Source organism: Lipophrys pholis (assembly GCF_963383615.2).
Source record: "Lipophrys pholis genome assembly, chromosome: 11".
Classification (NCBI taxonomy): Eukaryota; Metazoa; Chordata; class Actinopteri; order Blenniiformes; family Blenniidae; genus Lipophrys; species Lipophrys pholis.
The window spans coordinates 20043728-20069726 of NC_137631.1; the positions used below are offsets into that span (position 1 = coordinate 20043728).

Consider the following 25999-nt stretch of genomic DNA (forward strand, 5'->3'; position numbering starts at 1 on the left):
ACAAAGATGGCTAACATCGGAGTGTAACATCACAATACTTCCGGCTACGTTTTAAAACTATTACGTTCACATTCAATGAATTTACCCTCGCTGACATTTATCAACATATTGCATTGATTTTCTAATTGGAAGCTTTTCAAAGCCCGTCGATGTAACATATTTCTGTTAGGGAGTGCTGCGACTTTCAACAATGAATGATTTATTTTGAATATTTGGTGTGCAAACTGAACACAACGTACCTCTTAACATATTCATACTTTTCTTTTTTTAATTATTGATGTGTTTTCTTCTTTCCTTTTGGTTTGTTTTGTTATTTTGTTTAAGGAGTTTTTTCTGTCTGTGGTTTGTTTGATTGTTTTCTATTTTGCACTTTCTATTGTTGTGTTTTTTTTTTTTTTACTGTGATTATAATTGCCTTACCATAAGTAAATTTTCACAATATGCTTATGTGTTTGATCATGGTCTGTTGAAAAATCCAATAAACAACGTTAAAAAATCGTAATACTTGTAATACTAATAATAGTTTTCATTATAGAGCATAGCCTTTAAGATTAATCAAGTCTGATCTTGCAATATTTGTCAGTGAAAATTATAATTGGTTAGGAACTGACACATACACATTAAAAAAGTGACTCAGTTTTAAAGGCGAAGGCAAAAGGTAAATCTATTTATAGACTACCATTCAAATACAGGGCAATTCACAGTGCTTTACAAAGAAATATCCATCCATCCATGCATTTTCTCCCGCTTATCCATTTCCGAGTGGCAGGGGTGGCAGTTTGAGCACTGTCACCCAGATCACAGCCCACGGGAAGGTGGTGCCCGGTGTGGGACACAAACCCTCTCCCTTGAGATTACAAGTCTCATGCTCTACCAACTGTGCTAGCCAGGGGCTAAATGAAATATCATAATTTAAAAAATACATTAAAGCTTCAAAATAAATGAAAACAAAATACATTAAGACAAGTCATGAAGAATGTTAATCTTAATCACAAGATCTTTAAGTATTTTACTGAGTGTTTCCCACGACCACTGACCATACGGTCCACTTTGTAGACCTAAGTAGATCCTTCAATCAATTTTCAATTTCAAGGCGAGAATGTGCTAGGAAATACCACCCAGCAAGTTAACCCTGCAAGTTTATATAGCACCATTCAGATAGGAGGCATCCTGCCTAAAAACTAACCAAGTCTGTGGTGCAAGTTGCAACGACTTGCTGTGGCGACAGAAGAAGCTTAAATTGTAAAGTATAAAACAGAAAAGGCTACCAATCTTTCCAATATTTTTATAATAAATGCAAAGTATATCAAATCAAATCAAACTTTATTTGTACAACACTTTTCATACAATTTGTGTAGCACAAAGTGCTTCACATACTTTAAATGAAGATTTCACCGTATTTCATAGCATTTTATATTAGGGGTTGTAAAGTAATTCAGCTTAATAATTGATGAAGTTGTCAATGGGGGGTGTCCGGCTCATCCTCCTCCATTTCATCACCATCCTCTGTGAACCAAAACAGTTGCAGTTAACATCAGCATGTTGAAAATGTGTTCAGCACGGTATGTTGTCATTATAGATTTACAACTTGCGTTGACCTATTAATAAATCAGTAATATTTGTCTTTATTCACAGGCAATGGAAATATGTGCTCACCATGGATGCCGTCACAGGTGGTGTTGCAGCTGTTGTAGTCAGAAAATCGGTTTCCATTTCCGTGACATCCGGTCCAAAAGAACCTTTTGCATTGTTCATGGATTGGGTCATAGTAGTATCTCAAATAGACGGCAGAACATCCACCTAATACCTTTTTGAAGGTACATGCTTTGGTGGCTGCACAGAATGAACAGGTAATTATATTAATAATGCTCATATTATTACGGTAAATTTGATCAAATTACTTCTTGTGAGTTTGAAGTATTCAAACAACTTTGATAATTTAGATTATGGTAACTTGTTCATTTTGAGTTTGGAGTACTCAAAGTAACTGAAAGCTTATCTTTAGTTTTAGTCATTCCTCATATTAAAGTCAACATAATAAGAATAATGCATTGGTTTTATATAGCACTTTTCTTGACACTCAAAGACGCTTTACATTGCATTATTCATTCGCTCCATGGTAAGCAAAGGACACTGGGAAAATAAATCATTTTTCCTAAATTTATGTAAATACATCAAGTTAAGCATGTTTTCCAACCCCAAATTACTACTTAATTATTTAAAAGTAGTGTTCTCAACAGGTAGGTAAAAACTGAGTTTGGTTAAATGATCTTTTTTCATTAATTTGTATGTTAGCATTTACAGTGTAGGTGGCTCCTTGTCCCTATGGTTTCTTCCTCACTTGCAGCTTTAATCAAGAAGGTTTTATGTCCTCCTTTAGGCCATAAAACTCTATCATAACCAATTCAAGGTCTCCGCCCCGGCCGGAAAACCAGCCAAGTCCACCACTGTTAATATCATAGGATAAGTGGTCATTCACTGAATTAACCCTCAGTCATTAAATGCATTAGTCCTTCTTACCATTCATTGGGTAGATCTCCTCCGCTTTGCTCGAACAGTTTCTGATGCACTCTCTCTCATTTTCAAAACGGTTGGCGTTGCCCTTCTCACCGTTGTAAAGGAAAGGGCTGCATTGGTCATTCACATGGTCATAGTAAACAGCAAAGATGAACTTTGTGCCTTCGCCTGCATCAGATACTAATCGACAGAAATCTGTGGTATGAAAAAACAAATACATACAGTTGAGTTGATTTTTATGCTGTCAAGTAAACATTTCTTCGATGGGACAAACTGTTGGTGAATTACTCACTGTGCAGGTAAGACAACCATTACACCCCTACCATAGACTTTGGTTTAATGTAGCGGCATTTAAAAAGAGAGCAAACCCCCCCCGCCCAATAAATCACACACCTGGAACGGAGTGGCCGATGTGGAAAGTCAAAAAAACTATCCCCAAGAGCAGAAGGTGCCTCATCTTGCTGCTTCTCTCAGTGCTGTCTTCGAGGGAGTGAGTGAAGGTTGTAAACTACAGCGGAAGTTGGTGCTCTCTACTGACCTTTAGACCAACATTTCCTTGATGGTGACACAATCAATCGAAACAAATGCTGATTGCACCAATAGAAGGTTTCTCTCTATACTGCGTTTACTATGATCCACTTTGGAACCACATAGAGCCTTCAATCAATTTCAGTTTCAAGGCACCAATATGCTAGGAAATGCCCCACTGAGAGACTACTGACTCTAACAGAACTAGACTCACACAAGTAATGTGGTCACTGACACCAACTGTTTCTACTACAGCCTGCAGGCGATGAACTGTTGTATGTTACAACAGCAGCTCTGTATTTACCCATTTACCTAATAGGCACTAACATTAATAAAACTAATGTTACTTTAGGGTGATCTTCCTATGATTAAAGGAAACTTTTTGTGTGTGTTGTTATCAATGTGTTTTTGGTTGCACTGGTGTAGGCATGCAGTGGTTTGTGCTATCGCCTCACAGCGAGAAGGTCGTGGGTTCAAATACTGGCTGGAGCCTTTCTGAGTGGAGTTTGCATGTTCTCCCCGTTCGTCCGTGGGTTTCCTTCCACAGATCAAAAACAGGCGTGTAAGGTTAATTGGTGACCCTAAATTGCCCCTAAGTATGAATGTGAGTGTGTATTGATGCCTGTCTCTCCGTGTTTGTCCTGTGATGGACTGGCGACATGTCCAGGGTGGATCCTGACCCTTGCCCACAGTAAACTGGGATTAGCTCCAGAACCCCACAGCCCGGAAGGAGGAAAAACGGTAAAGAAGAGCGATGGATGGATTGTGTAGTAAGCACTGATTTTAAAGTCGTGTAGGTGCAGTTCTCCTACCATCCGGCAGGGACTGCTGCAGAGTCTCAGCTCCCGTACTCCACAAAGATTCGAGCATGTTGATGAGGCCTGGGATCAAGTAATTCGTCTGAAAAGCACTTCTATTCTCACAATTGCAATACACAAATGAATTTCTGTTCCGTCACAACTGAAGATTGGTCAGATATAAATAGGAAGTACCCATAACCTTAAAGTAATGTCAGAACATTTAAAATTTTGGTTTCTGAATGATAAATCTGTCACACAGCAGCAACAAGTCCTTTAAATGACGCAATGCCTCAAATATTGGTTTGCTTGTTATTCAGCGGTTGCAGTGGCTCTCTGAGCATGACAACTAGTCCCAGAAGTTTGATTTACAGTAGGAGTGAGCCAGAGTCAGCCATGTGGATGAATTAATTAATTGGGCAATTTCTGGACAAAAACACGAGCCTCCTCTAATCTCAATTTACCAGTAATATTCCAATAAACAGCGCATTTATGTTTTGTGTTGCCTAACATTTTGGAGCTGTAATTGGCAATTCATCAATCCGGAAAGTCAGACAAACTGTCATTCTATTTCTAGAAAGTGATCAAACTAAAATGAGCAGCCAAGATAAATTAATATAAAAATAAGTAAGAATAAACACCAAGGAGACCCTATAAACCGTTTATTGAACTAATCAAACAACTTTACAGATAAACCTGGCTTTGTTTCAACTCAGCTGCAGGTCAAACAGTATACAAAAGTACATTTAAAAAAAGGCTCTGCAGTGTTTTCTGCAAAACGACACTGAATATTTTTGGCACTAGATGGGAACAAAGATCTCACGTAAGGATATTTACTCCATCTAATCGGAATGACAGAAATGGAAACTCCTCCAAAATGTTTCCAATCCACTTACTGAACATTGACGCTCATCCAGCATCAAGGGAATATGTTTTCACCCCAAATACATCACATGTTCAGGCATTATTAAAATATGTTCCATGTTCTGGGGTGATTTTCAAGAAAGTTGAGAGGTTGCACTTGAAAGTTTCTGCTGAAGATTTATCAGGCTAGAATCAATGATTCACAACTGCTGAGCAGGAAACTGTAATAACAGAGTAGGCATATGGCTTTTTGACACAAAACAGGTCTAAATATATGTGTTGAGTTTTGAATTGGCACTTCCATCGATGAGACTTCAGACAGTTTTGAACAAATCCCCAGGTGATGATGCAGTGAAATTATCATGAGATCACATTGTTGAAAGCACATCCGGTAATTACGCAAGTTGATGAGCAAGTAAAATTAAAATTATGCAGTTCAGCTTCTGCTTGTCTGATTCTTTAAAACTCCAACTTGACTCAAATGCCAATTCTTTGTTTTTTTTTTTTTTATATTTCATATATGACGGGTGAAGTTTATTAGACCGAAAAGTAATGGATGGATGGATGGATGGATGGATTAATCTTTCTGAATAATGGAAACTTGTGATTAATGTTAAAGACATTTTACAAGATTCGAAACGATTGTTCTGTCAAACACACAGTGAAAATGACAAATATATTCAGTGTACAATCCATGTAAAAAAGAGAAACTCCTAACAGTTGAAAAGCTGAAACACTTTTTCTAGGAATGTTATTACATTCCCCCCCCCCTTCTTATTCCATCACTACAACTATTGGAGCTACTGCTACTCCTACAACTACCACAACTAAATCCTTGAAAATACTGATCAATCAAAGGTTTTTTGAGATTACATATTGAAAGCATGACAATAGAAAAAAAAAAAATACAACTCAAAACATCACTTTTCACATGTAATAGAGATGACACAAAACAGCAAATGGAGCATGGCAGAATGGCTATTACATGTTACAGCGATAAAATCAATGTGACACCTGTAGAGATGATATGTTTTGTATCAAGACTTGGAATGTGGCCGAAAACCAAAGCGGCAAAACCACGTCATGTCGCTTTTGAGATGATTTTCTATGACATTTCAATCTCCCTGTCCTGAAGAGGCGTAGCAGTCTGGGCATCTCTACTTTTCCCTTTAGACTTGTTTGACTTCTTTTTCCTAAAAAACAACAACAAGAAAGAAACAAAACAAATATTACAATATTTATACGGTAAGCAGTATCGGAAAAACAAGCTGAATTGGAGGAACGGGGCTTACTTTGAGCGAACGGTCAGGACAGTCACGGTTATTATGATTGCAGCGATGACAACTCCAATCAAAACGCCACAGATGATTGCTTTGAGGGAGAATAGCGGGTCAACATGTGTGTGAATGGATTATATGCTGAACAATTTATTCTATTAATCCAAAACGTTGTAAATTTTAAGGCACGGATACATAAACAGGTGTATCTTTAAAAAATGAATATCATTACGACATTGTTAGCAGACAAGGCAAGTTTATATAGCACCATTCAGACAAGAGGCCGTTCACAGTGCATTAAAAACTAACCACGTCTGTGCTGCAAGTTGCAACGACTTGCCGTGGGGAACAGCACAACAGAACATTTCTCTCAGTTAAAATGGTAAAGGATAAAACATAAAAGTCTACGACTCTTTCCAATATATTTGTAATAAATTTAAACCATATGAAAATTTCACTGCACCAGTATTTCATTGCATCATATATTAGCGGTTGTAGAGTAAGTCAGCTTAATAATTGATCAAGGCGACTGTGTGTCTACTGACCAATAGGGGTGTCCGGCTCGTCCTCCTCCATTTCATCACCATCCTCTGTGAATCAAAACAGCAAGTTGAAAATCTTTTTTCAGCACGGTATGTTGTCATTATAGATTTACAACTTGCGTCGACCTATTAATAAATCACTAATATTTGTCTCCATGCACAGACAATGGAAATATGTGCTCACCATGGATGCCGTCACAGGTGGTGTTGCAGCTGTTGTAGTCAAAAAATCGGTTTCCATTTCCGTGACATCCGGTCCACAAGAACTTTTTGCATTTATCATGGATTGGGTCATAGTAGTATCTCAAATAGCTGCCAGAACATCCACCTAATATCTTTTTGAAGGTACATGCTTCGGCGGCTGCACAGAATGAACAGATGGGTGATAGGTCATTATGTTGATAATGCTCATATTATCATCATGAATATCACAATAATGACTAATAAATTGTATATTGGTTGGTTAACATTTGTCATGAGGCTCTTGAGTTCTTATTCAAGCTTTCTGTCTGAGTCGCCCTGCTCTTTTACCACTTGATGGCGTATGACTCAATGCTGACATGCCTTTCCTTCTGCCTCTGAGAATATAAAGTAATTAGCCGTGGAAAAGAATATGAATAGGTGGCTCCTGGCCTCCATAGTATCTTTACCACTTGCAGCTTTAATCGAGGAGGTTTTATGGCCTCCTTTAGGCCATAAAACTCTATCATAACCAATTCAAGGTCTCAAAAGACTCCAAAGTCCTCAGAAAGTCGAGAAGAACATTTTCTTTCAAAAAGGCTTCTGTCTATATTAATACTATCGGATAAGTGGTCATCCACTGAATTAACCCTCAGTCATTAAATGCATTAGTCCTTCTTACCATTCATTGGGTAGATCTCCTCCTTTCTGCTCGAACAGTTTCTGATGCACTCTCTCTCGTTTTCAAAACGGTTGGCGTTGCCCTTCTCACCGTTGTAAAGGAAAGGGCTGCATTGGTCATTCACATGGTCATAGTAAACAGCAAAGATGAACTTTGTGCCTTCGCCTGCATCAGATTCTAATCGACAGAACTCTGTGGTATGAAAAAACAAATACATACAGTTGAGTTGATTTTTATGCTGTCAAGTAAACATTTTTTTTTTTTTTGATGAGACATGCTGTTGGTGAATTACTCACTGTGCAGGTAAAGACAATCATTACACCCCTACCATATATGTTTCAGTAGAAATCATCATCATATAACTAATGTTTAACCAGCCTCATCACCAGAAACCCACTCCCTGTTTTTATGATGCCAATAAAAAGTGTCATTTATGGTACATGGCCTGTTCCCCGCCCTTCATACATTTCATCGAAGGGAAGTAGTTTCAAACGGTTATTTTGTACTCAAAGTGCACCTAATTTTGGAGGGAAACTACGATTTTGGCGAACTAAATACCTGGTTTACCATTCTACGTTGGTGCCTCTCTATTTGCTTGAGGGTTAGCTGAGGTTGCAGGAAGACAGTTTCAGGTCGTCATGCTCATAAGTCAGGCTCAGACAGAAATGATCTCAGAGTTTCAAACTTTGGTTAAACAAACAAAGGAACCATCCAGTCAGCTCAGTACTGTTGTTGAGACAATGTGAATAATGTTTCTGTGAGCGTAAATGCACAGTACACACCATCATCTCACTTTGACAGGTAAAGAAAAAGTTAGTTTCGCTTGCAAGTTATAACAAAGTAAGCAAAGAAGAATACCCAGTCAGACTTGCTCAAGACACTGAAACTGATATAGTCATCAATCGATCATCGATCAATTGATTGCCTGTTATACTTATTTTTAATCAGATGAATACTTTACGCTTGACGAGCAGCCTGATAGCCAGGCCTGCTGTGATGCAGTGCATAAAGCTGCACTTGATAAATTAGACTCTGGCTTTAATGTAGCGGCATTTAAAAAGAGAGCAAAAAAATAAATCACACACCTGGAACGGAGTGGCCGATGTGGAAAGTCAAAAAAACTATCCCCAAGAGCAGAAGGTGCCTCATCTTGCTGCTTCTCTCTGTGCTGTCTTCGAGGGAGTGAGTGAAGGTTGTAAACTACAGCGGAAGTTGGTGCTCTCTACTGACCTTTAGACCAACATTTCCTTGATGGTGACACAATCAATCGAAACAAATGCTGATAGCACCAATAGAACGTTTTTCTCTATACTGCGTTTACTGTCAATGCCGGGGGATAACCTTAATTCGTTGAAAGGATTCACACAAGACTGAGCAGGAAGTAGTGCATGATCTTCTTGTTTTTTGGGGTTTGATCTGAAAATCCTGCAACCATATTGTCACGTCGACCTAAACCTCAGCTGCAAACTGTGCAAACAAGCTGGGAAATGCTCTTGATATATATATATATATATATATATATATATATATATATATATATATATATATATATATATATATATATATATATATATATATATATATATGGACACACACACACACACACACACACACACACACACACACACACACACACACACACACACACACACACACACACACACACACACACTTATATTTCTGCATTTAAAAGACAAAAGGCAATAAAACAGGAGAACAACTAGTAAAGAAATTAAAATTAAGCTAATGAAAATGAAATTAGAATGAGAATAATAAGTAATAATGTTTTCAGCCCTGATTTAAATAAGCGGACAGTTTGATCAGACCTCAGTGAGTTGTTTTGTGAAGCATTTTTGAAATCTACTTGTTCTGTCATACAAAGGTAATTCATCACAGTGACCATGTACGTAACTATAACGTAACTATAACGTAACGATAACGTAGAACTATAACAAAATGTATAATTTGGACTATTTGCCATTGGTGACATAGACCAGCGTTTAATCCAAACTAAAGCGAAAGAAAAGTGGCTCCCTCCAAAAGTTTGTCACGGATTTTTTTTTATTTTTTTATTTTTTTGTGGTTAAGTGACAATGTAAAGTTTGCACCACTCTGTGACAGCGCGTGCCGTTCTCACCTGACTGTTTTTACGCGTGGCGCATTTCTCCAGGCTGCAGCACGCGCGTTCCTCTGTCCGGGGAGGACGTGGAAACCTTAAATGAGGGGGCTCGGCTGGGATGCGGTCTGCTCTGCTTGGATGTCACTCTCCGGAGATGACTTCTTGGAGGCTGGTTTTTGTTGTTGCTCTGACGTCAGGCCGAGCGACAATGGAGCTGACAACACGCGCATAAAAGCCGGTGTGAGGGATCCTTTGCTCCAAGCTCGTGCACCGAGGGAGGGCTGATCCACCAACATGCACCGTCCGAGCTTCATTCCCGCCGTCCTGCTGCAGCTCAGCCTGCTCAGCGTCCTGCAAGGTGAATGCTTCTGCATGAGTTTATGTGGATGAAGAGTTTAAAAGGTTCAGTGTATTTTAAGTGTGGATGAGGAGGATCTGGACTTCCGTCAAGGATGCTTGGCAGCAGGTGTCTTCATTCGCTTGTACACGATGGAGAATTGTTGCAACTTGGATTGCTGAATAATCATTTCTGATTTACGTCAGTTTAGTTAGTCAAGTGTTATTGAAATGCAGTACTGCACAAAAGTTAGATTTTTATTCTGTTTCTTCACTTTTATTTGTGAAAAAAGTTTAAAAAAAAGAAAAGAAAAAAAGAAAAGCTATTAGTATTTCTACTACTGAATATACTTCACAACTGACTCATTTTTGATTATGCTCTATTTTGTGCCATTCATTTTGATTCCAGTATGGTGTGTTGTATTTGTTTCAGGTGCCAAATGGACATACAATGGTAAGTCTGAATCCTACAATTTATTACACATCAGGCACATTATAATTCACTTCACTGAGTAGCCAGTTGAGTGTAAGACTTGATTTGGATGCTGCTCTCTAATATCTGAGTCAGAAAAGGTGCACTCCATGAGGCAAGGCGTCACGTTATTTCCATATAACACCACAAGGCAAACCAAGGTGCTGTGCAAATACTTCAAAATACAATGAAATAACACAAGAAATGAACTTTTAAATCTGTTTGAAACAAATGACGTTAACACAACACATCAAATATAACTTAAATTGCTATTAAAAATCAAACGTAGAGCAAAGGCAGCAGGAAACAATCCCCTAACCTGTTCGTGATGATTGGTCTGATTGCTTCATAATTTATGAGAAATAATGATTTAAACTCTTCTTTCTTGTTTAAATATCCTGAAGGCATTGTTGACTCTTTCTGCCATAAATTTCTGCTGAGCATAAAAATGTCCTGGCATGAAACTGACAATGGGCTGCTTCTCTCACAGTGCAAATAATTAAGATGTCACAACCAAAAAGATGGCAATACAAATTGTGCAATATATAAAAGAATAGTTCAATATGGCAACAGTTTTTCAGCTGGTTGAGCAGTATTTAGGCCCAAGATCATACAGTGCTCCATGGACAAGGAACACGATTTTAAAGTATGTCCTTTGACACATAACAACATTGGTTTGCACTGGTTTGATCTGCTCCGCTCTGTTGTCTATGTATTGACAAAACTACCCAAAATTAAGGCACGCCTGGCGATTGGGTTTTGTTTTTTTTAAAGAGTGCTTCTTCATTTGAATACAAAAGAGGAAAAAAAACCCTGTCTGTGACCCTTCTTTGACTCGACAGCTAGTACTGACCTCAGCCCTGTCACCTCGAGTAATTGTTGAGTTCATTACTGACTCTGCAATTATAAAACATTTCATAAGTGGCTGACTGCCTTCATCTGCAGCCTTAAGGTCTCTAAGCCCGGACTTCTTGAACCATGAGTATCTCTTACATAAACTATGCTCAAAGCATGACCTCTTGTCACTGTGTCACTGCCTCTCCAAAAATCTATTGCTTATTCTTTAATTATTGTTTTAAAAATAGTCATTAAAACCAAACACAGGAGGCTACTATTTGACAAAAATTAAGCAAACGTATGATAACAGGTATGGAAACAAAATTAAATGGACTATTTTCTTCAATTGCAGCTTGATGGTTTTTCACTCTGATTTCTGGTCACAGTCATTAAAAATCTTTCATCGGCACAGTGCAGGTCTGCTAGGAGTTTGTGATGATGACTTTACAGCAGAGTCATACAAACCATCATCGCCTCAACACCTTATGATTATCATTTTCTCACCTTGCTGTAGTACTGAAGTAAATTGAAATATTTCACTATACTCAACACAAAGCATTGTAAAAATTCTGTATTTTATACCCAATAGATCCACATGTTTAGGAAGCTGCCCACTGCCATGTGTGTTCCACCAAGGACTGCCACGGGAGCTGGGAAAGGCTGGGAAAGGTCCCTTATTAAAGGGCAGCTGGCATCAAAATATAACAAATAAGAGGTGTACAGTGAGTAATTGTAGCCATAAGAGTTACTTTCTTCCTCATTATAGGGAAGATTTGCCTTGATTGAACTTTGAGCCTTGCACCAAACAAATTTCCTGCGATTTCACAGCTTAATTTGATGCCTTTTGGCAAGTCTTACACAATCAATCCTCATTTGTCTGACAGCCGGGTTGGGGGCAGGCTTCGTGCTGCAAGATGGTCATCTGGCATGCAGTGATTGCTGAATTTTAGAGAAATCAACTAACTACCGTTACTCAAATAGTGTTCATTCTGTGCAAAACATCATCTTTACTTCATCCTTACTTTTCCATTTTGTTTAAGAATCCTTATGTGAATGCTCACACTTACAATGAAATTATTGTAATTAAAAAAAACTTTCAATCTCTTTTGTGCCCTTCTCTTTTGGCTTTTTTCTTTTCCAAAGCTCTGTGAGCCTATCTGTCTTTGCAGACATGTTTTGGACAGACACCCCCATGCAGCTGAGGTCACTGCATGACTCAATCTATAAATGTGGTGATTTTCAGTGTCTTGTGTTGTACAGAAACCTTTCATTTTGAGAAAGACCGCCTTCTCACTGTCTCTCTCTGCAAACAACTGCCTGGTTCTCACTCTCATTGCCACAGAAAGGGCAGAGCCACAAACTCTCCCATCGCTCCCTCTGCATTGATAATAATACTTCACTTTGATTGCACATGAAATGTGGTGTAAACTAGAGTGATTTCTGCTGGTCTTTCGCAAAGCATCTATGATATTGCCTGACATGTGAAAATGCATTTTGGTGGAGAATATGCAGAGTTTGGTATATCTCAGATATCTTCGTTCTATTTCTTTTTAAATATCAGGGTCTCTGGGTCTTATATATCTATATGAGACCCAGAGACACAGATTAACTTTGCAGTTTGAGTGTCAATCCTGAGCTCATGCCCCCAAAATTGGTATTGAAGCAACAGTGCAAAATGACTGCTTGGCAAGAAGTTTTCTTTGTTCTCAACTTCACTTCAGCGTGAATTTGAGAGGTTTTCTGTCAATCACAGAACTGTAATGCACAGTGTCATTTAGGCTCATCTATGACAAGCTGCTTTAAATGGGACAGTCTTATATAGGATGGATCACATATGCCTTCAGGATGTTTTATTGGATATGACTGATGTTGTTACAGGACCAGAAGGAGAGCACCACTGGCCCAAGAGTTACCCTTATTGTGGCGGTGCTTTCCAGTCTCCAATAGACATCAAGTCAGACCTGCTGAGGTTTGATCCAACCTTGCGTCCGATCGAGGTTCAAAACTACAATCTGTCGCCGAACGAGCAGCTTACTCTTGGAAATAATGGACACTCTGGTGGGTATCAATCAAGAAAATATCCCAAAATGCACAATGTACAATAAAATATGTGAGATGGTTCATCCGTTACGTCCCAGGTAGCTTAACTGTATCAAACCAAGGAAATGTAATAGGTTGTATTTTGTTTGCCTTCTAATCTGGAGGCTTTTTAAATCAAAGTGATATCTACTCGACCTATTCACTACACGGTCAAACGTAGAAACACGGGCATAATTTCTGGGTCAGCCTTGGAGAAAATGATAGGAAGATGCTCCTTTTACATCTGGCTCAGCAATTTTCTGAAAATCACTGTCTTATTATCTTAACTGTCTTTTCCCTGAAAAGAAAAAACCTGCATGTTTGGTCTGAGGAAATGTGAGTAAAGATTAGTCATTGTGCTGTGCTGAAACTAGATTCAGTTTAACATCTTTATTTGTATTCGCTCGAAGTGAGCTCAGTAACTAAGGAGTTTATGCAGAACTGGCAGATAAAAACTAGAACCTATATGTAAGAACTGCTATATGTTATCAGTTTGAAGCTGAAGGCATGTCAGCGGCAAAATCTGGACAAGCAAAGCATTTACTACAGAGATACAGCAAATACCAGGCAAATGATTACGCGTGTGCAGCTGGAGGGTCCTCAACACCACAAGCCTGAGTGGCACCGTCAGAGTGACGTTTGAGAAAAGCTGACAAAGGTTTTTCATGTGTAAGCATTCATCAGATGCTGACGAAAGTGTGCAGTGCACCCTGCGTCATTGCATCACTAAGTGCCTGAAATGTAGCTCCACCACTCTGACAGCAGATGCTGACCTCTTCAACTAAAATAAAGTTGATATCTTGACGTGAACTGAGGTAGCGCCTCGCCTGCTTTGTGGAGTGTGCTGAGATTGTATTTATTATTATTTTTTTGTTCCACAGTGCAAATTTCATTACCCTCCAGGATGCACGTGACCGGCCTGCCCAGTCGTTACACTGCAGCCCAGCTTCACTTCCACTGGGGCTCCTCCAGTCGGCCTGCAGGCTCCGAGCACACGGTGAACAGCAGGCAGTTTGCAGCGGAGGTAAACAAACTGAACGACTCTCACCCAGAGCTGCAACAGTAAACAATGAGCAGGCAAAATTAAACCAAGGAAGATGACTAAGACTTTTGTAATAAGTATTTGGAATACATTGTTTTGGGAATGTGAAGTATTTTTTTCACATGACACACATTTCAAAGGTTTTATATATTTGCAATTTATGAAAATAAATGAATAACAGAATTTAAAATAGCACATGTTGCATTTCAACTTTGATGAATCCAAGTTCTTTTGACCCCTCTCCGTCAGAAAAAAGGGATCTTTAGGGAGCTGTATTGTGATGTACTGCTGTGTTCAACATGACCGCCAAATAATGTAATGATTTTAATTGTGGGGTTATTATAGTAGCAAAATTACTTGTGTGAGTGTGTGTGTGTGTCTGTGTGTCTGTGTGTGTGTGTGTGTGTGTGTGTGCGTGTGCGTGTGTGTGTGTGTGTGTGTGTGTGTGTGTGTGTGTGTGTGTGTGTGTGTGTGTGTGTGTGTGTGTGTGTGTGTGTGTGTGTGTGTGTGTGCGTACATAATGATATATGTGTCTCTATAATCAAATTTCTGAGTGCGTGTAATACATTTTGTCAGTGGATGTTTTTGCGCGGCTACAGGGACCTGTAAATGACTCTGTCTTCACCTCCCAGTCAGACAGACCTCTTCAGTCAACAGGATTTTTACAAGTCGATTTTGCGCCTTCGCTGAGACAAATTTGTCTGTAACCCGCGTTCCGATTTGCCCATAGTTTTGACTCAAAGGCTCACTTTGGTCAAACCAGTGTGTTATGTTTAACATCACTGAGCACTGCTCCAGTGGTACTCAGTGTAATGGCAGCATAGACAATAAAGTGCTGACTAAAAAGCACATAGCATGCCAAAAATCAGCCTTCCAGTCTCCCAGGACAAAAAGAAGTACAATTAAGAGGGCTGAATACGGTGGAGCTGAGGACACATTTAGTTGCCCTTGGAGGCACAAACAAATCTAAAACTGTTGTTAGGATTTGTTATGAAGTTATACCTGTTTGTCACATTCACTTCACTGCAGTTGCCTCAAAACAATGAAGTCAGTGTCCAATTCAAGTCAGCGTGGCATTTGTGTACCTTCAGTTGCTACTGAATCCAAATAAATTGACTGTCAATTATGGAGTTTTTAACAGAGTATGATCTCAGTGGGTTGATGAAATGGCAGCATGAGATAAAGGAAACCATTTTTTTGAACCATAAATCAAAATAATTGACTTCAGTTGGGTAATGAGGTCACTTTAGGCAGCACTAGAGGATTATTCTTTTAGGTGTCTAAGGTTTACCTCATTGGTCTTTCTGCATCATCGGGTGACAGCATCCCTGGCACCATACACATATTTTTTTTAAATACTTTGTGACTTAATCGTGACATGACTGGTAAATGAATCAGAGCCACAGTCACACTTCAGACTTGATGCTGCTCAAACAAGAAAATCGCAAAGGATTTGCACTAGCACATCCTTACTGGAGAACAATAATATATTCAGTCCTGACAGTGTTGGCAAAATATGGTTTGCATCTATCTGACGTTTTGACATGTAATTAACTGTGAAGTAAATTTGAATGCTTTCATAAAAGAGTTTAAATATAGAAATGTTTTTCAACGTCACCCTTCAAATCACAATGGCTCAGATTATAAAGGATTATGATCTGTTGCGATCACTGTTGTTATTTATTTTCACTAATAATACAAATCAGTTTTAACACGATTTGTCGTCGAGTTCCACAAACAAAAAGGCAGAGACAAGACATAGGACCGTCTCTGTAAGTATATTACTGGATAATATGTCAGCATGTCTTACTTCTGCTGGATTTAAGAGGATTAGAGTAGCAGACTATTATTTTCTTGGGTTTTCAGCCACCGCTAGAAAGGAGTGGCTGTCTGTGCTATTTAACGTGCAAAGCCCCGTAAGCATTTTTCACAAAGTAAGCTGCTCGGTTCACTTTGGTGAAAGTAAAGGACAGATTTCTTTGGAAGCAAGTTAAAAAGCAAAAGGAGACTGGTTTATTTAGTTTGGGTGCATTTGAATTACAGTGTGTAGATGATTAAATGGCTACGACCTGAGAGCTTTTATGTGCCCATGCACCAGCTGCAGCACGGCCACAAGTAAGGTGCTGTGGCCTGACCTGAGTCTCTGAGCGGACACGTCGATAGCTCACGTCTTTTCAAGTGTTTCCAGGCTCCACAACCACAGCTGCCTGATGACATGTTGTTTGGGATGGTTAAATGATGGCAACTGAAGTATTCCCCAAAATGGTGCAAATTTAAACTTCAATTCACAAAACAGAACCAAGTCTGGAAACACAATGGCACCACAATTGGCCGAAATGGGTGACATTCTTGTGTGGATGCAAAATGCTCACCGTTTCAAAATAAGGTCCTAATTATATCCAAAGTCAAATAAAGATTTAAAAAAATTTTTTTGCAATGTTGTTGGATTAAAATGTATTATTTTGTTCATTATGTGACGTGTCTGTCGTTTTCACTTCACTCAGTGTTAAATAGCGTCTTGCCAGAATATGTTGCTTTGTATCACAAACCATTGAATTGAATCAGGAAAAAAATCTGAAATAGATTCATATTTGGAAAAACACTTGCAGACCAGAAAAAAAACCCTGATTTATCTACAAGCACAAGCCGTGTTTAAATTGTTTTACTTTTTATTTATTTATTTCTCCACAGATGCATGTAGTACATTACAATTCAGACAAGTACCCAAACATGTCCATGGCTGTGGACAAATCCGATGGACTGGCTGTACTGGGAGTGTTGATTGAGGTGAGCCAGTGTGGATTCCTGTCAGGCCCCGAATCCATTCATTCTACAGAAGTTAACCATCAAGCTTTGTTTCCTGTGCAGGTTGGGGAGTTCAATCCAGCTTATGAGAAGTTTTTAAAATTCATCAACGGTATCCAATACAGAGGTGAGAATTGCCTTTTAAGATTTTATAGAGTCTGAATCTCCGTCGAGTGGGCAGTCGGGAGAAAGGGGGATATCCGGGGTGGGCGTAGTCCTTTAGGAAGAAGTTATTTAGTCATGATCTTCACTTCCACGCCGAGCAGGTTCTCTACTGTAGAGTTGAAGAACCAGAGTGCAGCAGCATACAAATTAAACAAGCTATTTGTTAGACATCTCAGCAGAATGTCTTTTGTGGTTTTGTCTTATTTATAATGATTTATAAAATGAAAGGTTGGTTACATCGCCATTCAAGTTAAACTCCTGGCCACTTCCTCATCAGTTCATTTCCTTGGCCATAACTGACTTTATGTTTAATCCTGACCTGTACCTTTATACATTTATGCAAAACCATTGTAAATAAAGTTAAAAGCAACAGCAGCAACAGCACAGAAAAATCCATAAAACCACACTGTTTTATTTCAATTGTCAGATCAGAAAGTGCAGGTGCCTGGTTTCAACGTCAGAGCTCTGCTGCCCTCGCGTCTAGATGAATATTATCGCTACGATGGTTCCCTGACGACTCCTCCATGCTACCCCAGTGTGCTGTGGACACTGTTCAGGAATCATGTCACAATTTCACACAAACAGGTGCTTGAAAATAATGTCATTATTGTTGAACAGGTCGCATATTAACGTGATTATTGAAGTGAAATGTTTTGAAAAGCTCTGTGTCTAACATGCTTCTGCTTTCTTATGTCTTTTTAGTTCCTTAGTTTAGCAACAGCCCTGTACTCCTCCCACGTTCAGGACTCAGCTCCTGTGCCACTCAATGGCAACTACAGGAAACCACAGCTTGCTGACAGCCGTGTCGTCCTGGTATCTTTTAAGGAAGGTGAGTATTATCTTCATGAAAGAACAAAAAAAAAAAAAGGCTTCACTGTTAGTGCACGAGTGCAAAGGTCACCTATAACATTGCTGCTGAGCTGCTTGAAAAAAACAAAAAAGGCCAAACGACAGGTTTGGGTGATTTGTGGCCACTTCTTCTTCGGCACAGCACGGGTCTGTCACTTTGGCTTTGGGCTTGTATGGCATCACCTGCTTGTGGCTGAACGTGTATGTTTTCTATAATTATCTATAAAGTTCATTGACAAGCTTGTTTGAATCGAGGCTATCTTATAAAATCCCATCAAATGAACCGCATCGCCGACATGCTCGGAATGTCTCCATCCCTGGGATTTGTCTTTAAAAACGTACTTTTAATGTGGTTTCCTGGTCCACCGCTCTGTGTGGTATTTAGGTCCATGCAGTGTGTTATCAATGTGCATGTTTTTGTCATTTTCGTTTCTATGCTTTCCTAATGGCACATGCTTTGACATGGCAGAGGGGAATGTATGCTATTAGCCTTTATGAGTGGTATTTAAGCGCTGGCTTGTGCTTTTAGTGTTTGGCTGTAGACAGTGCTACTGCATGCCGGTTGTGAGGGCCCGCCGCCACCGCTCCAAACGGAGAACCCCACTTATGGTGATGTTTAACAACATTGGCTCTGTGTCTGATGCAGGCAGAGGACTGCATGGCACTCTTACAGTCACATCTCCGTTCACGAGGAAGCATATCGTTCAGCAGCTGCTGGTTGGAGACCTAGCGGACCTGGCTGATGAAGGGTTGTATCATCTCCTGCCAAGTGGCTCGGAGACGCTCCATTCTGGCAAGAAAAAAAACCTCAAGAACCAACCGAGTGAGACTCCGGCCAAGTCCCAGCAACAAATGCTGAATCCATCCCTGTTGAAGAAAAGCCAGGCCAACCGCTATGCGGGAAAGTTGGGGACGGCCGAAGACACGCTGTGCTACATCTCACTGGAGCAGAGTGTTTTCCATCAGCTCAGACAGTCGCACACTGAAAATCAGCTGGTTCAAACTCTCAGAGACACAGTTTTCCCTCAGCTTAACCTCAAGAGCTACTTGGACTGTAAGTCAGACTTGGCTCTGCCTACCGTCAGGCACATTCTACGAGGACGGCCAACGGATGAGGCTGTCGAGTTGGAAAGCTCGTTGACAAAAGCCTTGATGAGGCAGAGGAAGACATCCACATCAATGAAGCAAAATGTGGCAAAGACAAACTATGGTGCCCTTTCTCCTGCTACCGCTTACAGGAACCCGCACAGCCAGGGTTATCCACATCCTTGGCTTTTGCCGATGGAGTGGGAAGACTAGAGAGATTCCCGACATAGCTGAGACTCATATTGTCAGTCCCCGTAGCAGACATCAGTTGTGTGTCACCAATGAAAGACTGATTTTCAAATTCTTCCCTACATTCCCGTCGCCAGTCTTCGCCTAATATATTTGATAGTAAATAAGTTATGTGCACATATTTATATATATTTCCCACATACACTTTTGTAGGTTATTCAGCGTTGACATTTCATTAAGATTTTTTTGTTTCAACTTCATATTCATATACATAACCAGCCATCATCACTTACTCTTCACTGCATAAAAGAAAAAAAGAAAAAAAAACTTCAACGCACACGTCTCGTGCACGAGACGCTGTATGCTTCGAGCCACATGAAGTACAGAAAATGACTGACAAGGACATTCATGGTGTTATGCAGGATGCCAAGTTCAGTTCTATAGTATGGTAATTGTGGAGCTCAGCAAGTAGTTATTGTCTATCACAATATAGAGACGCAGCTAAACCGAAAGGAATTCGCCAGAGCTTGAGCACTGTATGCGGCATCCCTGTTCGCTCTTACAGTTTATATTTCTTTTCAGATTTGCATTTTCAATAAGTAAGCAAACTAATCCTGTTTTCAATAAAAGCATCATACTGAAATCATGCATGGTTAATGTCTTTCCTACAAGTGGAATTTTGCTCAGGATTTACACAACTGGAACATTTAAAGAAAATGTGACAAAAAAAAAAAAAAGAAAATGTATTTTATTTTTCCACACTGGACAAAATAATATGCACAATACAGTAATGATTATTTACTTTAACAAAATGTCTTCTTTGTGGGATCACAACCTGTAAGGGAAAGGCAGGGAAGCAACATGGATAGCGACTGGACAGTATACATTTAACTTCTATATTTACGCAGAACAGTATGTGAAGCCTACAGCTGCTTTTCCGACAGAAGTAGAGGTTAGAAGAATCTGTACATACCAAGACAGAGAGGAAGTCTCACTGTATTCTTACATTTATCATGAATCTACAGGGTTAGTTATGTTCTTCTGTGCAAGTGACACTTTTTCAAATAATGTGGTGAGACGTGAACTAGTTACGAGAGGCGTCCGTTGTGAATATGAATATAATGTTAAACGATGGGGTGAGCAGACCGCCAATCAACGATCCAGTTTGACATAAAAGGGCCTTAAAAAGAATATTGTCTGAGTCGCACAACTCCTCACATGTGAATGTCGGTTTCTCATATAAAATGTCTCATTGTTGTGATTTTCTTTGTTTTCGTTGCGCACCATAAAACCAGTTTAGACTTAAGCTGTTATGTACCACATCTTAGGCGTCTGTCGCTTTGTAAATTTTATTTTCACTATTTCTCTCTTCTCCCCTGCTACTCAGATGACCTATCTTGGATAAACACTGGTATGTTGTTTTTGTATATTTCTGTGCTCCTTTGCTTTGTGTTATGTATTGTTTTCAGCTTCAGTTTAAACGAAGAACTAACACAAGAGAATAAGTAACTCACAAGACTCTGACTGACGTCGGCTCAACTAACTATCTGAAGTAAGAGAAAAGAATGACAGTTTATTGCTGAGCCAATTAACGGCAGGGTTTATTTCTGTAATGACATCCAATTTAAAAGCTGTTTTAATCAGGTCAAATTGGTTCATTGCTGTCCTTTATAATGACCCAATAATCTACTAATTTAACACACACACACACACACACACACACACACACACACACACACACACACACACACACACACACACACACACACACACACACACACACACACACACACACACACACACACACACACACACACACACACACACACACACACACTAAACCTGCTTGTCTTGCTTCATGCTCTGCAGGTTTACTGGTTCCCATACTGGTAAGCTCTGCTCTGGGACTTGTCCTGGTGGTCTCTTCACTGTGCTGCCTTTTGAGGCTAAAAAGGTAGGTAAAAGGAAAAAAGAAAAAGAACACAGGGCGATTACAGTGCTTATTATCAGTACATAAATAACCACTGAATAACCTTTTGTGGTTTATAAAAGCTAATTCATCCATATCCATCAAGCGCATAATATCTCACTTCTCTATAGGATACTTGTGTGTCTGTATTTAGCAGAAGTGAAAATATGTTCCGTTGCTGATCCTAGAGGTTTGTACACAGCTTATATAAAGTAAACATTTGGACTGAGAGTGCTTCCAGAAAACATCTGACTGTCCTTAATTGAGCCATACTTCTGAGATTTTGGGAGTTTATAGGGGTTATGACCTCATTGGATTTCTGGGAATGAATACACTCACTTGTGCCACTCTAAAGTCATTCCTGACAGCCACATAAATCAAGAACCTTTTTTTGTGTAATTGTGGCTTTCTATATATGACTGAGGATACCCTGGAAAAACCATTTCTCGTGTTTGCATCACTGTGTGTCTCGTAGTTGAGGATACATCAGTAACGGAGGAGCTTTCCCAAATAAGAGTAGTAATCTTCAAAATATTATGGCGAGTATGAAATGACTAAATATTTGCCTCTTTAGGATTGTGTGCTAATATTTTTTGATATTTTGGAACAAGAAGAAATAAATCAATAGAGGAAGTCATAGTTTCATTATCAACGAAGACTTCCCCTTTGAGGAGAAACCTATTATAAGGAAGATGAAGGTGAAATAAACACACAGGCGGACACCAAGATCTAAAAAAAGCTTGAACAAATATGTAACCTTTATATACTTCATGGTGTTATTAGAAAAAAATATTGAAGTCTGTTTTCTGAGAATATCTTCCAGTAAATGACTCATCGTCGAACATAAATGCAGATTAGAAGAACCATGACATTAATATGTTAAGACTCGGAAGCTGAATCCAAAGGGGACTTGTGCTTTGAAGCTTGATCTTCATTGGTGGTTATCATGTCGCCTCTTCCGTTTCTTCAGGCTAATAATATATAATCCTCGTCTGGATATGAAAAGGCAATGTGACAGTCTAATCTGAGATGGGTTGGTGGTCGGCTTCTGGGATTAAATGTTGTCAAATGCTTCTTTTTTCATAAATGGTTCTCTCGTCATCCCTTCCTCTCCTCACCAATATTCCCTGTAAAAAGAAACCAGGTAAAGGAAATGATGAAACGTCAAATCGTATGACTTTCACAGTCAAAATGTACTGTTAGATGAAGATCGATTTGTTGAGGCCGACCCACCACTCAAAAAAATCCATGTAAGGTAGAGCTGCATTGTCCGGAGAGACTGTCTATCCACTGCAAATCACACCATCACTATAGTCAGAGGGAAATCTCTTTAATCACCACGAGCTGAATGCATTCTAAGAAAGCCTCACTGTTCTTCTGCTTTTCAGATCAGCTACTGAGCAGGACAAAAGTAAAACTGCAGGATACAACACTGGAGGAAGAGAAGAGTACGGCTCAACAGTGTAGATTATTGATTTGAATTTGATTCAAAGTTCAAGAACGCCTGGAAAACGTTTCCCCTTTTTACCACACGTTGCTTTTTTGTTTGTTTGTATGTGTATGTGAAATTGTCCCAGGGGTCAATTTGGACATTTCGAGGAAGCATGCAGTGTTTAAGTATGTCACGTGACTGAGTGTGCATGCAGCTGTGAGGTTTTGAATTGTACATTTTTTTTCCACTTTTTCCTCAAACCGCAGTCTGGACGTAGTCAGCTGTGTTGTGGCAAGCTAAACACGACAGACCTCCAAGCTGAAGGTTTTATACTGTGTGACCACTTCTGGAGATTGGGAGGGACAGATGTCCCCTGTGATCGCCCTTCCCTTGTCTGACATGATCTGCTGAGTTTCTTAAGGAGACCTCCAAACAAAAGCCCCCAGGCAAAGACGGTCAGTTCAGAGCCCAACTGGTGAGAGTCGTGGGTCATGTCAGATCATGGCAGATCATGGCACCCATTCCCTCGGGCTTCCCACCATGCTAGAAAGTCCAACCACAGTCCAAACAATAGGTGGATAGGAGTTGACAGGCATCGCTGATGGCAGGATGGCCTGAGAGGGATGGGCTACGCCACATTTTCATCAACCCTGTACTTAGATTTGCTCCATGGATTTTATAATGGATGGGTGCTTAGCTGCACACAAACACAGCTACTTTGCTGTGAATAATGCTGAGAAGAAGAAGAAAAAAAGCCTTTTGTGTTTCCAGGCAGCACGTGGGATGACCCTTGACCCTGGCTCACCATTCAGATCACAAGACTAACTCCCCAGCAGTCCCAGGACCCTCTCAGTGAGAGCGCAGCCTGTACAGTGAGCCACTGGAGAGCTGGGAAGTCATCACGTCACTCATTCATGCCATTCTAACAAAGATTCTCTCAGACCTTTCAGTATACTGACTATGATATATCAGACATTGTTGTTTTATATTATTTTACATGTTGTTGCAAAAGATTTAGTATTCAGGCCACAGTTAGTGATACTTTTGTTACTGTTTAAATTCCACCACCATTTAGTTTTGAATCTCTTTTGCAAGGGAGATCTGGCCGATGCAGCGGCCAGTTAAAATTTTTTTTAAAATACAATAACAAGAAAAAGTAGAACCCCACAAAACATGTACTGTATATTAATATCACAATATAGAACAATACAACTTATCAAACTGTTTAGAAAGGAAGCAACATTGATAAATACTTTTCTTAATGTTACATTTTTTTGGAAATTATTCCAACAAACCACTAATGTTGAGTTCTAAAAGGCAGTTTTCCCCCCAGTTGTTTTTTCAAACCTTAGACATAATAAACAGCAACAACATCTAAGAAATAGCTGCTAGCTGGCTGAACTTACACAGATCAGCACCGATATTTAGAGGTTTACTCGGTGTTGTCATATGAACAAAAGTATCCTGGTGCTCTCCACCCACACTCAGTGAAATCCCACACATGCAGCTATCTATCACAGACATTGCTTTTGCCATGAAATATAAAGAATTCCTAAATCTAATGTCAATGGAAGAGGCAGCAAGTAGGAATATGATGTCAGTGTGAAAAATGTGAAGCAGGATAACTGCAACAACCCTTTTCTCAGTGTAAAAGTAGAACACAAATCTAATATGCTTTCTAAAATAAAAGCCAATTTTTTACAGTCAGTTTCTACTTTAAAGTTTATCGTCTATTCAAATACCAAAACACTTCCACGATGACACCATTTCAAAGAGCATCCATCAATTGTGCAAAGACTGAACTTATCACATACCTGGAAACATGCTTTTGAGAAAACCATAAACTTTGTCTTTCTGAGCATGTGTTCAGAAGTCCTCTCCATCCATCTCCACCCATCTTCTGTACCTCTGGAGTGAATCCCAGCTGACTATGGAAAAAGGCAGGGTTCACTTTGGGCAGGTCGACAATCCATCACAAGGCAAACAAAGGGAGACAGGCAGTCACATTCAAACTCAGGGGCGCGCGAGAGTGAACATGGTTTTGGACTGTGGGAGGAAACCTGAGCTTCTGGAGATAATCCACTTGCCTTTTCTGAAGTTAAGAATAGTGATTTCAGATAGTTCAGTCTGATTGAACATGATCAAAGACACTGTGATAAGATTAATTAATCAGAAGCGGTGAGCATTGTGTGGTGCATGCATCACAATAGTGTCTTCCAAACAAATTTTTGTATGTTTCTTGATATTTTCCATTTCCTATATGTCTTCTCTGTCTGTTGCATGCTGCTGCTCTTTACATACCTCTGACACATTTACAAAAAGTGTCTTTACATGTGGACCTGCTTTGTGATTGTATTATTTGTGGAATAGAAGTCTAAAGTTATTTCTTTATGTAAAACTAGTGTAAATATCAGCTATCAATAAAGTGGTTATCAACTTCAATATGTAATCTGTTATATCTGTTTTTCTTCTATAGCATTTTGTATCGCTTACCCTGTTCACCACTCAGAGACAGTCACACTCTTACTCACAATCTATAATTCCATTGTATTTTTCACCATAAACTGACCCTTTTTGCTGAGTAAACCTGGCAGCGAGAAAAGGTTATTCTAATCACACTGATTGTTTTACAACAACGGGGTCAAAAATAAAGCTGATGGGCCTGCCAGAGATTCAGTCCAACCTCTACATAATATTGCAAATTGTAAAAATTACAAAATACTAAGACCACAACTTGAACAGCTGCTTACAGAAAGATACTGCAGTGACGTGGTTGCAACCTTTTCCAATTACACTACAAATCATGCAGCCCGAGAAGTGACAGGCTTTTCCCCAACACATGTTCAGAAACAAAGATTGTGGCACAAAAGATTTGAAATGGAACTAATTTAGGTTGTTTATAAGAGGTTTTGCTTAAAGTGCTTTAAAATTGAACATCTGCTTTAATAACAAAGATTAACATTTGGGGTTGCAATATTCATGGGTTATTATATATACAGGTTCAGCCTCGCGCAGGAGTGTTAAACATTAGGCCCATGGGCCAAAACTGTCTCGCCAGCCTCCAATCAATAAGCATACTCTGCACCACGACAAATAAAAACATTAAATGTTAGGTTTAAAGGTTATCATAGGACTATTTTACTGACTTGGCCAACTCAACATGTGATTGTGGTCCCTGAACTAAAAGGTGTTTCTTTCTTGAGCCAGTCGTTGAGCAGTGCCGCCATCTAAT

At 39.4% G+C, this 25999-nt stretch overlaps 3 protein-coding genes across 4 annotated transcripts; 1 reads left to right on the plus strand and 2 right to left on the minus strand.

Moving 5' to 3' along the window:
• Positions 1-641: 641 nt before the first annotated feature.
• On the minus strand, positions 642-3003 carry LOC308117199 (inter-alpha-trypsin inhibitor-like). The gene is made up of 4 exons (XM_080475918.1): positions 2911-3003; positions 2521-2712; positions 1657-1833; positions 642-1506 (listed from the first exon to the last, which is right to left on the minus strand). The coding sequence occupies exons 1-4, from the start codon at positions 2972-2974 to the stop codon at positions 1460-1462; spliced, it is 480 nt and encodes a 159-aa protein (XP_080332044.1). The 5' UTR covers positions 2975-3003; the 3' UTR covers positions 642-1459.
• A 2344-nt stretch (positions 3004-5347) lies between these two features.
• LOC308117195 (inter-alpha-trypsin inhibitor-like) lies at positions 5348-8755 on the minus strand. The gene is made up of 6 exons (XM_080475913.1): positions 8473-8755; positions 7388-7579; positions 6710-6886; positions 6529-6573; positions 5999-6077; positions 5348-5899 (listed from the first exon to the last, which is right to left on the minus strand). Exons 1-6 carry the CDS (start codon positions 8534-8536, stop codon positions 5812-5814), a joined length of 645 nt encoding a protein of 214 aa, XP_080332039.1. The 5' UTR covers positions 8537-8755; the 3' UTR covers positions 5348-5811.
• An 805-nt stretch (positions 8756-9560) lies between these two features.
• ca12 (carbonic anhydrase XII) lies at positions 9561-25207 on the plus strand. 2 transcript variants are annotated; one of them, XM_080475891.1, is made up of 11 exons: positions 9561-9864; positions 10276-10296; positions 13030-13209; positions 14112-14254; positions 16964-17059; positions 17141-17204; positions 17670-17827; positions 17945-18071; positions 20754-20777; positions 21236-21320; positions 22724-25207. In XM_080475891.1, exons 1-11 carry the CDS (start codon positions 9801-9803, stop codon positions 22800-22802), a joined length of 1041 nt encoding a protein of 346 aa, XP_080332017.1. In that variant the 5' UTR covers positions 9561-9800; the 3' UTR covers positions 22803-25207. The 2 variants fall into 2 exon arrangements, with proteins under 2 accessions (XP_080332017.1, XP_080332016.1); XM_080475890.1 differs by lacking the exons at positions 20754-20777; positions 21236-21320; positions 22724-25207 and adding an exon at positions 18738-20011 and having other exon boundaries at positions 9685-9864.
• Positions 25208-25999: the final 792 nt, after the last annotated feature.

Coding starts and splice junctions, on each gene's coding strand:
- LOC308117199 (XM_080475918.1), bottom strand. CDS start 2,974: ATGAGGCACCTTCTGCTCTTGGGGATAGTTTTTTTGACTTTCCACATC. Junction 1,834..2,520: donor GGAGATCTACCCAATGAATG/GTAAGAAGGACT, acceptor CATTCTGTGCAG/CCACCAAAGCATGTACCTTC. Junction 1,507..1,656: donor CACCTGTGACGGCATCCATG/GTGAGCACATAT, acceptor TTTGGTTCACAG/AGGATGGTGATGAAATGGAG.
- LOC308117195 (XM_080475913.1), bottom strand. CDS start 8,536: ATGAGGCACCTTCTGCTCTTGGGGATAGTTTTTTTGACTTTCCACATC. Junction 6,574..6,709: donor CACCTGTGACGGCATCCATG/GTGAGCACATAT, acceptor TTTGATTCACAG/AGGATGGTGATGAAATGGAG. Junction 6,078..6,528: donor CGAGCCGGACACCCCTATTG/GTCAGTAGACAC, acceptor TCTCCCTCAAAG/CAATCATCTGTGGCGTTTTG.
- ca12 (XM_080475890.1), top strand. CDS start 9,801: ATGCACCGTCCGAGCTTCATTCCCGCCGTCCTGCTGCAGCTCAGCCTG. Junction 10,297..13,029: donor TGCCAAATGGACATACAATG/GTAAGTCTGAAT, acceptor ATGTTGTTACAG/GACCAGAAGGAGAGCACCAC. Junction 13,210..14,111: donor TGGAAATAATGGACACTCTG/GTGGGTATCAAT, acceptor TTTGTTCCACAG/TGCAAATTTCATTACCCTCC.